The 12,634-nt window shown below is 43.9% G+C and overlaps 5 protein-coding genes across 5 annotated transcripts; 3 read left to right on the top strand and 2 right to left on the bottom strand.

Annotated features, from left to right (window-relative positions):
- Positions 1 to 54: 54 nt before the first annotated feature.
- L199_004570 (uncharacterized protein) lies at positions 55 to 2,145 on the top strand (the record flags this gene model as incomplete). The annotated part of the gene is made up of 3 exons (XM_064890296.1): positions 55 to 484; positions 678 to 807; positions 873 to 2,145. 3 exons carry the CDS (start codon positions 55 to 57, stop codon positions 2,143 to 2,145), a joined length of 1,833 nt encoding a protein of 610 aa, XP_064746368.1.
- Positions 2,146 to 2,538: 393 nt separating this feature from the next.
- L199_004569 (uncharacterized protein) lies at positions 2,539 to 7,508 on the top strand (the record flags this gene model as incomplete). Its single annotated transcript, XM_064890295.1, has 24 exons — positions 2,539 to 2,895; positions 2,969 to 3,081; positions 3,172 to 3,456; positions 3,516 to 3,613; positions 3,658 to 3,908; positions 3,983 to 3,994; positions 4,048 to 4,215; positions 4,280 to 4,367; positions 4,452 to 4,660; positions 4,742 to 4,873; positions 4,968 to 5,072; positions 5,156 to 5,260; positions 5,347 to 5,450; positions 5,525 to 5,621; positions 5,688 to 5,793; positions 5,857 to 5,933; positions 6,002 to 6,076; positions 6,144 to 6,272; positions 6,345 to 6,543; positions 6,588 to 6,665; positions 6,753 to 6,853; positions 6,926 to 7,067; positions 7,127 to 7,250; positions 7,334 to 7,508. The coding sequence occupies 24 exons, from the start codon at positions 2,539 to 2,541 to the stop codon at positions 7,506 to 7,508; spliced, it is 3,330 nt and encodes a 1,109-aa protein (XP_064746367.1).
- Positions 7,509 to 7,819: 311 nt separating this feature from the next.
- On the bottom strand, positions 7,820 to 8,697 carry L199_004568 (uncharacterized protein; the record flags this gene model as incomplete). The annotated part of the gene is made up of 4 exons (XM_064890294.1): positions 7,820 to 7,836; positions 7,911 to 8,210; positions 8,313 to 8,417; positions 8,637 to 8,697. 4 exons carry the CDS (start codon positions 8,695 to 8,697, stop codon positions 7,820 to 7,822), a joined length of 483 nt encoding a protein of 160 aa, XP_064746366.1.
- A 762-nt stretch (positions 8,698 to 9,459) lies between these two features.
- L199_004567 (40S ribosomal protein S9) lies at positions 9,460 to 10,584 on the top strand (the record flags this gene model as incomplete). Its single annotated transcript, XM_064890293.1, has 6 exons — positions 9,460 to 9,467; positions 9,533 to 9,611; positions 9,871 to 9,936; positions 9,992 to 10,188; positions 10,285 to 10,395; positions 10,464 to 10,584. 6 exons carry the CDS (start codon positions 9,460 to 9,462, stop codon positions 10,582 to 10,584), a joined length of 582 nt encoding a protein of 193 aa, XP_064746365.1.
- Positions 10,585 to 10,815: 231 nt separating this feature from the next.
- Positions 10,816 to 12,241, bottom strand: L199_004566 (uncharacterized protein; the record flags this gene model as incomplete). Its single annotated transcript, XM_064890292.1, has 6 exons — positions 10,816 to 10,849; positions 10,915 to 11,043; positions 11,102 to 11,628; positions 11,702 to 11,758; positions 11,820 to 11,868; positions 11,988 to 12,241. 6 exons carry the CDS (start codon positions 12,239 to 12,241, stop codon positions 10,816 to 10,818), a joined length of 1,050 nt encoding a protein of 349 aa, XP_064746364.1.
- Between the last annotated feature and the right edge of the window lie 393 nt (positions 12,242 to 12,634).

The following is a 12,634-nucleotide window of genomic DNA, read 5'->3' as shown; positions in this document are numbered from 1 at the left end:
ACTCCACTCCATAACACACGTTCCTTCCCCCATCGCCACCCACTTCTCTTCACCATGACGGCTCTCTCGCCTTTCCGGTACTTCGCCGTGGCGAGATACCTCGTCCATAGATGGGTAGATTCCATACCATCCATCAAGGGTAAGGGAAAGGCGAAAGCCCTCCAGCATTACAGACAAACCCTAAATCAACACAATCATTTATTACGTTCAACATCCCTCGAATCCCATCCTTCGTCTTCTTCTTCGCACGGCGATATACCTCTAGCTGGACCATCACGTCTATCCCATCACCATAATCAACATCATGGTCATGGCTCTGACCCTAGAGGAAATGGGAAAAGACCAGAAGTAAAGTTCCCTAAATTAGCGCCGGATCCCAAATGGCCTCCAGGACCAAAGGAGATATTTAGGTTGATGAATGACGAGAGGTTGATGGTGGGAGGAAGAATCAAACCGCCTAGGGAGACGGTCGTGTTATGTCATGGTGAGTTGCCATTGCTCGTGTTCACTTCTCTCTCCTGTGCGACAGACATCACTTGACTCTATAAAGTCTTCCGTCGCCTTTCATTCATATCACGCTCTCTTGTCTGCGTTTTATACTTCCCAGTTTCTGGGTTAGGGTCTTGAGGACTTCGTTATGTCATGGATACCAATGCTGACCTATGGTATGTTCCTAGGTCTGTATGGCTTTTCGACAGCTACACCGATACCCCTTTTCCCCTCGCTGAAATTACATTATTGGGCGAACGTGCTTGACGTTTTGCGGAATAAGATAGGTGCAAATGTAGTAGTAGTCGGCGTGAAAGGGTAAGCTCAACTTCCCTGTTGCCTTTTAAGAATGGAAAATAGCTTACATACGATGATCAACGTAGAACCGGTTCAATACAGGAACGTGCTGAGCAGATGCACCAATTCCTTAAGGACACCTTGCCTAAAGGTACCGGTGTCAACTTCGTCGCTCACTCGATGGGAGGACTTGATTGTCGATATCTGATATCCACCATTAAACCGACATCCTATACACCGCTTTCACTCACCACCATCGGAACTCCTCATCGTGGATCACCATTCATGGATTGGTGTGCCGCCAACATAGGTGTAGGGTCCGTCGCAGCTGTCGCAACAGCCGCTTTAGCCAGTGGAAAAACTAAAGCCCTCTTACCTTATTCCATGAAGTCACCTTTGTTATCGCGTCCACCGACCAAACAAGAAACGAAAGAAGCGGCCGAATCTTCCTTCGGTAGTAGTTTCGCATCTGGGTTGACCTCTTACCTCTTGTCGATATTCGATTCTCCAGCATATTCTAACCTTACTACTTCATATCTTCGAGATCACTTCAATCCTTCAACACCAGATTCACCTAGTGTAAAGTACACCTCGGTCGCAGGGAGGATATCGAAGATGTCAGTCTTGCACCCATTATGGTTCCCGAAATTAGTTCTTGATGCAGCAGCAGAGAATGGATACGCGGAAGATCACTCTAATATCGTCCATGGCCCCAACGGAAAAAGGGTGTACGAAGGAAATGATGGATTGGTCAGTGTCAGCTCGGCCAAATGGGGTGAATATCTAGGTGCTGTCGACGAATGTCATCATTGGGATCTAAGAGGTGAAGGTGGATTGTTCCCTCAAGGTTTAGGTAATTCAGATGAGAAATCGCAAAAACAGAAGAAAGAACAAGAACAAGCAGAGCAGGATGCCTTGTCGGCTGAATTGGAGAATGAGTGGAAATCTAGTAGTGGCGAGAATGGTCCGAAACATGGTGTAAATCAACATCTCGGCTTGTCTATCGGACTCACGACGAACCCGTTAAAGAACCCCGGTGCAGCCGTTGAAGAAGCCTTAAATAAGTTTGAATTGAAAAAATCGATGAAGGATGATGGTAAAGCTGGATCATCTCCTACGGGAAGTTCTTCAAATTCATGGGATATAGCTCAAGTTGGACAAATTATCGATTGGGTAACTGATTATTTACCTGGAGATGGGCAGAATAAGGATAGTGAGATCAGTAAACAACAATTGAAAGATGCCACGTTGGAGAAACAATCGGAAAACAAGGAGAAGGAAAAGAGGAAGAAGGAGAAATTCGATTTGGGGAGGTTTTATGGTGGGTTGATGATCAAGTTGAGAGAAGATGGGTTTTAGTTCTAGATAAAGAGTAGACGAGGATGAGTAAATTTACGGATTTACGGATTGGGTACAAGGACGGTTCAGCTCAACACATCCTGTTATATCCATTAGCATATATATCTGCATACACTAGTATACTTCAACGTTGTACAACATAATTATCTATTAAGGTTATGATATATACCTTGCACATGTTAAACAGTTCCACTTTTATACAGGTCCTTTTTTGAACGTATCTTACGACCTGTTCACGCCATCGATGAAAGTATCAGGCACACATCAACCAAGAGGTGGAGGTTGTTCACCTGGAGTCATGTTGTGTTGGTCGTAAACATTCGAACCGTGCAACTCATCCATACTCCTGTTACTCGTTCAGGACACCCAATAAGCGACAATGGTTCCTAAACCATGTCGGAACACGCTCATGAAGACACTCGCGAAGAAGGGGAAAAGAGACAATTGAGACACAAGACATTATCAGCTTATTATCCCGTATTGTACACCCTATCGACCTTGCTCACTTCGACTATCTCGAATGCCAACACCGATCGACCAATACACAAACCTAGTGATCCAGTACCGTACAAAAATCTTTTGAACAGTTCGATATGTGCATATAGAAGTAACGAACACAAAGGGCAGCTGGAAGAAAAGTTGAAGGGATGTAAGAGATCCAGTGGATTATCTCAGCAGGAATCGATCAATTGCGTCTTAAGGGATTTATCGAGGAATGGAGAAAAGAATGTATTGATCAGTGGAAATAGAGTGAGTCAAATGCAAATTATCCTGCTCACATAACGTACAGCGAACATCTTATAACCTTGTATGACCCTGGCAGTTCCCTTCAGTTGAATTACCTATCAACATTTCACGGCCACATGTTGAAAATAGACATGTGAATTGTCCGAGTAGCGTTCTAAGGGGTATGGAATGGAAGTTACTCAGATCAAGGTGAGGTCTCAGCATCTGACAATTATTTCCGTCTATCCTGTTCTCAAATGATGAAGTAAGTGGTACGCTAATGAAATGTGATATTGGTAGAATCGGAGATGAAGCTTTTAGACTAGTCTTAATTCACACGTCGCTCTTTTTACCTGTGGGGAACAATTGTTTTATCCAATTGAGTGGAATACCGATATATGATCTACACGATCATTCCAAGTTCGCTCAACATCATTCTCATCCTCATCCTCCAACTGAAAATGATGGACCAGATACCAACTTAAGTCTGGATGAACCATGTGAACATAACAAGAGGAAAAGGAAGAGGAAAAGCTCGAAGGATGATGTTGAGAAAGCAGGGAAACGCCCAAAGAAAGCTAGAAGGTGAGTTGCTCATGGTACCAAGCAGGGTCAGCTGATTGAGATATGATTTGAACTTGAAGCGCTCTAGCGGAAATACCAATCCCCAGACAGAGGATGTACTACGGTCATATATCTAGGACTTCCAATGGTAGATTGGTATTTGGATTACCGCATTCCCGTGAGCTGTCAGCAAACTTTTTGAGATTAGACGGACTGAACAAGTCGCTGTAGATCCACTCCATAAACTGTCCCGGACGATTGGGGAACCATCAACCAAAGAGTGTCTCGAACTTGCACAACAAATACTTCCTTCGTTGTTCCGACCACATACATCAGGGGACGATGATCTACCAAAAGTACGAGGTAATATAAAACGACTCGAGGGTGTGCTGGGCATGATCAGAGAACTGGTGGTCAGATATAGAAAGATCGATTTTAGGGATTTTTTAAGGAGATGTAAGGATACTGAATCGGTGGGTCAGACATCGTATACAAAGCCTTAAGAACTGGGTTTATCTCATACGCTGAATGTGTTGCAATCGCATAGGTTCTTTCACAAGTGAGTCTTTTGTGTGACCGTAATCATACATACAAGCTGACTTTAAGGTCTAGTCTCTCCTTATCAGAAGCGAAGATGAACCCTCCGAAAGAGACAAGAGCATACCGGTAACCCAGGTGATACCCAGTACCCCTTTAACTCTGGTCAAAACTGAAAATATAAAAAATGCAAATGGGAACGACCCCCTCCCTCCCATACTAGCAGCGGTACCTCATGGCCAGGTGAGCTGTACATTGCGTCCCCTCGTCATTTGACTGCTCCAGCTCACTATTCGTTAAATCCTAGGTCTGCCGTTATGTCACTACGGTCTTTCGAAGTCTGTTCTCCATAGATATCATGGGCAGCCAACATAATCTAGATACCATCATATCCCGTCAGTGAATCGTCCCCTTTTGTCACCGAAATTATAGCTTTCGACCGCTGATCAGTAAAGCTGTTGAATATTGATTAACTGTAGATGCCCGACGAATCGTCAAAGCTAAACAATACGAACCTGTAAACCTGCATACGGTAATTCAAGGAATACAGATGAACGATCTTCAATGGGTTATCGTCGATCCCAAAAACACTCAGCGCGTAAACGTTACTGAAGCTGAGAAAAGGAGAAGTTTGGTGGTCGATTTTGTTCATTGGATATTTTCGGATTTCTTGATATCTTTACTCCGAGTAAGTCCCCTCAAGTATTACATCGTCATTGGACAGAGTAGTTAAGCTGATTCGGGCGATGATCGTGATGGACAATCGTAGAATACATTTTACATCACCGAGACGTCTACAACTAGATATGAAACTGTCTATTATACGCATGAGGATTGGTTGAGAGCTACGAAACCTCATTTGGAAGTGTTGAAAGATGATTTACTAGTTGAGCTGAACAAGGTCAGTCATAGCACATATCACTTTTCGACTGTCTCAGGAAAAGAAAAAAGACAGGAGCTTAAAGCTGACGTTTGGTCATGGTGGATTACTGCAGACCGAATCGTATTTCGCTCAACAAGGACCACTCGGCGTATCCGCAGTGAGACTAATACCGAAGCCTAAGGGATTCCGACCTATCGTCAATCTAGGGAAGAAAATTGTATGTCTGGCTCAATCAGCTTGGCACATCATGATCAATGTATATTGAGTTCAGAGCTGATGGCCATGTATTATTGATATCAGAAATCACAAAACCCATTAGGTGTACCGATCCCTGGATTTGGAAAGAAGGGGTTAACTGCGAATCAGATTCTGAAAGGTGTCCATCAAGTGTTGACCTTTGAGAAGGTATGTCATCCGTTTATTCGAATTAGCTAGCGGCGTCTTCGCCGTTATATATAGATCGCTCAGCTAATCTGTGCGACACTCCGAAGGATCGACATAGAGCTTCCTTAGGAGCATCGTTATTTGGTACGAACGAGATTTTTGCGCCTCTCCAGGATCTAAAGTCCGAATTGATCACGAAGCATGGGAAGATGTAAGTTTTCTCGATCTGAATGCTCGAACGCTCCTTTGGCGGGCATACAAGCTGATATACGTGGTCACTTGAAGACCTAAAATGTACTTTGTCAAAATGGATATAAAAGCTGCATTCGATACGATAAAACAAGATAAGATGATTCAGGTCGTATCGGATTTATTAGATCAAGTAAGCTATTTTTCTTCTGTCGGTTTCAAGAAGTCGTTTCATCAGCTTATGCCTGCGGTATCATAGAACCACGATTACTGTCTTATGCTATATTGCCTTCTTTTGCCTCCCGCGAGTCAAGCTTCTCAGGGAGCTTCGAGAAGGTTATTCAAATCTAGAGCTGTAGTAGATGGTAAGTGATACTAACTTTTTGCTTGCAACTGTTGACCCATGAGCTAAAGAAGGATTTTGGTAGATCACGTAGAGTCGTCTTTCGGTGAACATGCTCAGGAAATAGCGGAACCCCTTAGAAATGCTGTGATAGTCGATCTCGTGAGTTGGTCATCTTCTTAGTGGTCCTTCATCGGTTTGGGTAGGCTAATATTGGTTGGTCGGAGCAGGTTCGACGTAAACAAATTACAAGGGAGTCGTGCCTAGAGCTTCTGAAGATTCATATACAGAACAACGTTTGGCAGGTGAGTTGCTTCTACTGGGATTGATTTACTGAACTCACTGAATTACTTCGATTGCTCTATGTCGCAGGTCGGTAAGAAATTGTACAAGCAGAAAACCGGAATTCCGCAAGGGTCCAAAATATCTTCATTATTATGTTCCTTCTTCTATGCTTGTTTGGAAAATGATCATTTGAGATTCACAAGACAGGAAGGATCGGTGAGTAGAATTACTAGTCTGCTGTGAAAAATTGATGATTATGATCGGCTTATCAACATGTGATGGCTATAGCGTCTCTTACGATATATCGACGATTTTTTGTTCATTACCGACTCGATCTCCCTGGCACGCAAATTCGTAGATACCATGTCTAAAGGATTTCCAACGTATGGAGCAGAGATATCAATGGCTAAAACACTCTTATCGTTTGAGAGTGAATCGAAAGGTCAGATGGGGAGTGTGGTGGGAGTCAATCCTGATGGAGACATATGTGAGTGAATTGGCGAAAACCAGGAGCTGATGTTTTTCAAACAGTATTCCCATATTGTGGATTTTTGCTGAATCTCAGGACTTTGGATGTGATGAGTGATTATCCGAGATTGATCTCTGGACGTGAGTATACATATCCTCTTCTGGCATCTGCCAATTAGCAGAACAAGTATACGTACGCTGACTCGGCGGATACTTGTAAACAATTAGCAATCAAACAATCTTTCTCCCTCCGTTCGGACAGACATAGAGGTTCAGCCTTTGTAAGTTGGTACAGCCGTCAATTGGAAAATAGGAACCATGTCGCCTATGTAAGTGAAACTCACCTCCTCTTCCAAGCCGTGAAATAATCTGACGATCTGGTTTCCCCTTGGCGAAAATAGCTCGATACGGTACATAACAAGATTGATACAGTCCATTTTAACATTTTCACCAATTTCGCTTTGACAAGTATGAAGATTTCTTTTTATTTCAGGTCGGACGATTTGATAGGGATTAGTGTGAGGAGGGAAAAGATGATTGCGGGTGAGTCGAGATCATATTCGAAATAACGATATCAAAGCTGATTGATCTTGATGACTGAGATGCGCTGATCTCTTCGATCGAATATACCTATCTGGCTGGAAGAGCTAGGGTGATGCACTCAAGTAGGAATGATAAAGGTATTGACAAAGATCAACATGGAGTGAATAGATTAGCTTTCTTTTTGTGAGTCTTGAGTCAAGGATTGATCGAACGTTTAGTTGCCTAATCTGAACTGAGCCGACGTTTGCGAATTTGATTCTTGGTAGTTTGGCTATCAATGCTATTGTTAGAGTATTAGAGCGAAAACCAAGATTCAGAGGGATCGTATATTTACTTAAATCGCAAATGGATCATAAAAAGTATCGTAGGTTGTATCAGAGTAAGGATTTGAAAGAGGTGATGGATAGAGGATGGGAAGCTGTCAAGGACGCAAAGTATTGATCAAATCATGTTGTATATTTACTGGTTTTGGGATATCTTTGGTTCACAACATTTGGTATATCTTTGGTTCACAACATTTCTGTTATCGGGTTACTTATGTATTATCAGTAAGTACTTGTATGTATCAAGCGATTTTGACCGGCGTGCTATCCACTTGAAGAAACTCTGCGAGCATGTCTGCGCGCCTCCGTCCACACTGCTTTTATTTTTATGTGATCCATCTCTCATCGTACAAAACCATTCCAACGAATCCAACCGAATCCAAACCAAGCAATCTGATCTGATCTGATATAGCAGGACCGAAAAGTAAATTAGATGGTGGTTTCGTCTATCGTATCACACAAAGTGTTAGCACCCGTACAACTTGGAATGTATGTCTGATTTGGGAAGAGGTAGACTTACAAGGTCTGGCAGTGAGAGTTTGAGGGAGGTTGTTCTTGATAGAAACGTGTCTAGCCTCTCGGGGTTGAGCAGGTTGTCTCTTAAGAACGACGTGTTCACCCTTCTCCTTAGCCTCTCTCTTCTTGGCGGCGTTGGATTTGACTCTGTCCAAGAATTCTTGTCTGCACTTGGAGTGTTTGATGTGTTCGATTCGGATGTTAACTCTCTTTTCGAGGTATCGACCGTTAACGACTTTGTAGCAGATTACACCGACGGCTCGGGGGGTAACGTTGTAGACGATACCGGTTTTACCGTGGTAGACTATTCAATTTGTCAAACCAAACTTAAACATCAGTCCTTATCTTCCACCATACCGACCATTGTCTTAAACACTGGAACAAGGAGATAGAAAATCATACGCACACTTGTGGGGCATACCCTTTTGTTGAGAGGCGTTAGCCTTGATGTCAACGATATCACCGACTCGGTAGGTCTTAAGGAAGGTGGTAAGGTTGGGTGAACCGTGTTCTGTATGTGTCGAACCCATCCAGCATTAAGAATACCATAATCCGACACAATTTATCCAAACATCCATTCCATCCACATCCATCGATATCAAGAAAAGGGTTTTGAGCGTTTGATGTATGTGTAGGGCGAAGGGGGTAATAGTAGCACATAGAGATTAACGAAAAAAACCATCAGCATTCCTCCTTTCCTTCCAACGTCGATTGCAACCATCAAACCCACCCTTGAAGTTCCTAGAGAACATGTGACGCGTTCGCGCCCTTGAACCGAATGAGTGAGGCATCTTGATTGATCTGTAACAAGGAAGATGAAGGTAAAGTCAGAATATGATCCTTTTCTACCAGATGCGAGGTGTTAAGAGGTTGTGATGTGAAGTGGTGAAGAGGGTTGTGCTTGATGTGTTGGTAAACCGTACGTCGAGTGCAGTGATGTTGAGCGAGCGAAAGATGCTTACCTCTTGGATGATCTTTTGAAGGCTAAAGAAAGGGATCAAGAATGTTACCAGAACAAGTCGATGAAAATGTTCAACGTAGAGCAAGCAGCCAACGACGGTGAGCGGTGGGTGAGTGTGGATGCTGCCTGCAGTGCAAAGCCAGAGCGTGGGTAGGTGTGGTGAGACAAGGGAATTGCAAAAATGATATACAACTCTACGGTGAGAACGGAATCAAATAGCCCTGGGATCATCGGAGTTAAGCAACAACCGATACTTTCGTGAAAACACTATGGCAGCTTATAACCCCGCGGCGTTATCCTCGTACACCAGCGGAGGATTTTCACTGTACATTGTGCTTGCACCATACAGTGAGTGGATGTGATGGTTTGCAGTTGAGTGTGGGTTTGGCTTGCGACCTTTGGTGTCAGCGAAGTTTATCAATTTCATCCAATTCATCGTTACCACCTTTTTAGTCCTTCTCCATCCAGCAAGTTTAAAAGTGCGTTCAACCCATCATCAATTGTCACTCGCTCAAGTACAAGTACATCAGCTGACGTCTAGCCGCCTCTCTTCCTCTCCCTTTTCAACGAACCCCCTTGTCAACTTTAACAGATGGTCTCGTAAGTTACATTAGAAGCAGATATGAAAAAAGGAACGAGGACGCTAATGGATGGATCGTCTATAGTGCTCCAAGAAAGCAATCAAAGACCTACAAGGTCCCAAAACGACCCTACGAGGCCGCTCGTCTCGACGCTGAGCTTAAGGTGGGTTTTGGGAATTCAACAGTATAAAGGGGATATGGATTTTGGGAGGCATGGTCGAACTGGAGCTGGATCATTGGTGGAACCTCATCGATAGCTTGAGGGATAATGGAGAGATAGATCGTTGACGGAGAGGACATGGAAGAAGCACTGTTAGAACGAGATCTAGAAGAAATAATAACCATGCCTCCCACCCCTCTGTTCCCCTGAACCATTCTGTGAAAAAAATGTAGTCCGATGCTGATCCATCACTCATCAACAGCTCGCTGGTGAATACGGTCTCCGAAACAAACGAGAGATCTGGAGAATTCAACTTACCCTTTCCAAGGTGAGTGTCGGTACATCTTTACAAACATGAGCCCTGTACTGATGTTACGGTGCAGATCCGACGAGCTGCTCGAGAACTCCTCAAGCTCGATGACAAAGACCCCAAGAGACTTTTCGAGGGTAACGCCTTGATCAGACGACTTGTCCGAATCGGTGTGCTCGATGACACCAGAATGAGACTCGATTACGTGTTGGCTCTTAAGACTGAGGATTTCTTGGAGAGACGTTTACAAACTCAAGTTTTCAAACTTGGGTGAGTTGCATTCCTTTCAGAACACGTATCCTACTACCACGATCTTCCATCATGCGACGCAATACAACCGAATGCTGATTTTTTGTATCACCTCAGTCTCGCTAAATCCGTCCACCACGCCCGAGTTTTGATCAGACAACGACACATCCGAGTTGGTAAACAAATCGTTAACGTCCCTTCATTCGTTGTCAGACTTGACTCTCAAAAGTGAGTAAAACCTATCTGCTGGTCATACTTTATTTACATCGCATGATGTTCTAATCCGTTATGTTCAGACACATCGACTTCGCCCTCAACTCTCCTTACGGTGGTGGACGAGCTGGTCGAGTAAAGAGAAAGAGAGCCAAGGCCGCTGCTGGTGGTGATGGTGAAGCCGAGGAGGAGGATGACGAGTAAATTAGTGCATATAGACATTAGTTTATTTGGATTCACAGAAAAATCTTGTAATTATTCAAACATTTTTGCAGGATGCGGTGTGAGATTTGGGATGCATCGCTTTCATGATATAATATTCTTACACGTACCCATTGCAGGCATGCAGGGGATAATTGTTCATTGGTGTCATTGGGCATAATCCATACATGATCGTAATGAGCAATACCGGACATGTCCTGTTACAAATCGACTTCATCCAAACCTTTCTTTCGCAAGAGCTTTAAACCTGTCGAGGTGGATCAGCACAATCAGTTATATACTAGTATTCATTTCCATCTCGAGACGACTTACATGTCCATTGTAGCGCTCTCTTTCGCTTTCCTCTCCATCAACCTCTCCGAATCGGCCGCTCTCCGATCCTGAACAGCGAAATCTTTCCTGTCTTTCCTACGAGATTCAGCTTGTTCTCTTGCTCTAAGCCTGTCAAATCGGAATCAGTTACATCATAAAAGGACAATAGAGAGTATGATATACTCACGCAGCTGCGAAACTACCTTCATCACCCATCAACGTCCCTTCATCCATCTCCAATCCAGCAGCAGTATCTTTATCTCTATACCGTTTATTCTCCGCATTTGTAGCTTTTCGTTCTTCTAATTTACCTTCCCTCCCTCCTGATTTCGGCACCAACTCATCCGCCTTGTTATACATATCCCTAAGATGCGATTTCCTCTCTGCCTTTCTTGTATTCTGCGCTACTTCCAGAGCATATTGACGATCCGACGAAGTAGGCATACTTGGACCTAAAGGCCTGCTGGACGAGCTAGCTGAGGGTGATGGTCCAATGGTAGGTGGCCCATGAGAGTACGAATTGATCGATTGGGCCTCTGTACCCTTTCGTACGGACGAGTGAGTAGAACGAGCCACGTCTTCTCGAATGCTCTTGAGAGATGAGGTTGTATCGCCCTTAGAGGCAAAAGACCACTTGTAGCCTGTATTCTCAGAAGCGGATGTGGTGGCGGGCGGATGATATTGATGAGGCTTCAGGAGCCCGTCATTCCATCGCTAAAATGATATCAAATTGACTTAGCTATGAGTATACACTCACACTGAATACTGTTAGATAGCTGATGCTTACCCTCATGAACTTTCTGAAGTATTTACGAGCAGATTCGGATGACATTTCGTCGAGGTACTATACCTTTGGATCAGCTGAGGTTCGCCTTCAAATGTGGATGTGCCCGAAGCTGTCTCACCTTGCCTCTATCTTCTTTTAGCCAAGCCTTAAATTCACTTGATTTCAGACTATATACATATACATGTCAACTAAAATACGCCCCGTTTCACATATCTATAAAAGATAGCATGGCCATGGATGACTCGGATATAGTGATGGACAGATGCACAAAGAAGCCTGAACTTACAAATAATCTTCTTCCCCTATCTCCTTTACTCCCATATCCCTCAGATCTACTCCTTCTTCATCATCAGATACCGAAGGATCTCTCACATTGTCCTTCCTCTTCAACCTTTTATGATCCCTGTCTCTGTCATAAGGCGAAGCTGACCTATCTTTATGTCTTCGCTCCCTATCCCTCTCACGAGATCTTGATCGATCTCGGTATTTACGGTCTCTCTCCCTATCTCTGTCTCTTGATCTGGATCGTGGTCGGGGCATCGTGCGTCGGCGGAACCTAGTGTTGATGAGAATGGGTATGATAAATAGACTAGAGGGATATATTTGCATTGCAATAAACAAGTTTGTTCATCCTCCACCAAGAGATGTCATTTCTCACTCGTCACTCGTCACTCGACGGTTCCGCCGGAATTGAACATGACGCCCCAACTCACCCATGACCGAACCGCTCAATCTAAGGTGGTACCGATCCGTTGGAACGTCGTTATATATCCTCCCTCACATGAGAAAGACAGAAAATAAGTGGACTGACAAAGGATCATGGACGCAGAGTATTCTGACAAAGGATGTCACTCTGACATTCGCATAGCGATGACTGAATGCCTCCATCGATGGATTTCGACTCGAGACGAGAACAGACGACTGACCTAACTT

Source organism: Kwoniella botswanensis, chromosome 1 (assembly GCF_036426115.1).
Source record: "Kwoniella botswanensis chromosome 1, complete sequence".
Taxonomy (NCBI): domain Eukaryota; kingdom Fungi; phylum Basidiomycota; class Tremellomycetes; order Tremellales; family Cryptococcaceae; genus Kwoniella; species Kwoniella botswanensis.
Note: the sequence above shows the minus strand (reverse complement) of the source record. Positions and strands in the feature narration are given on the sequence as shown.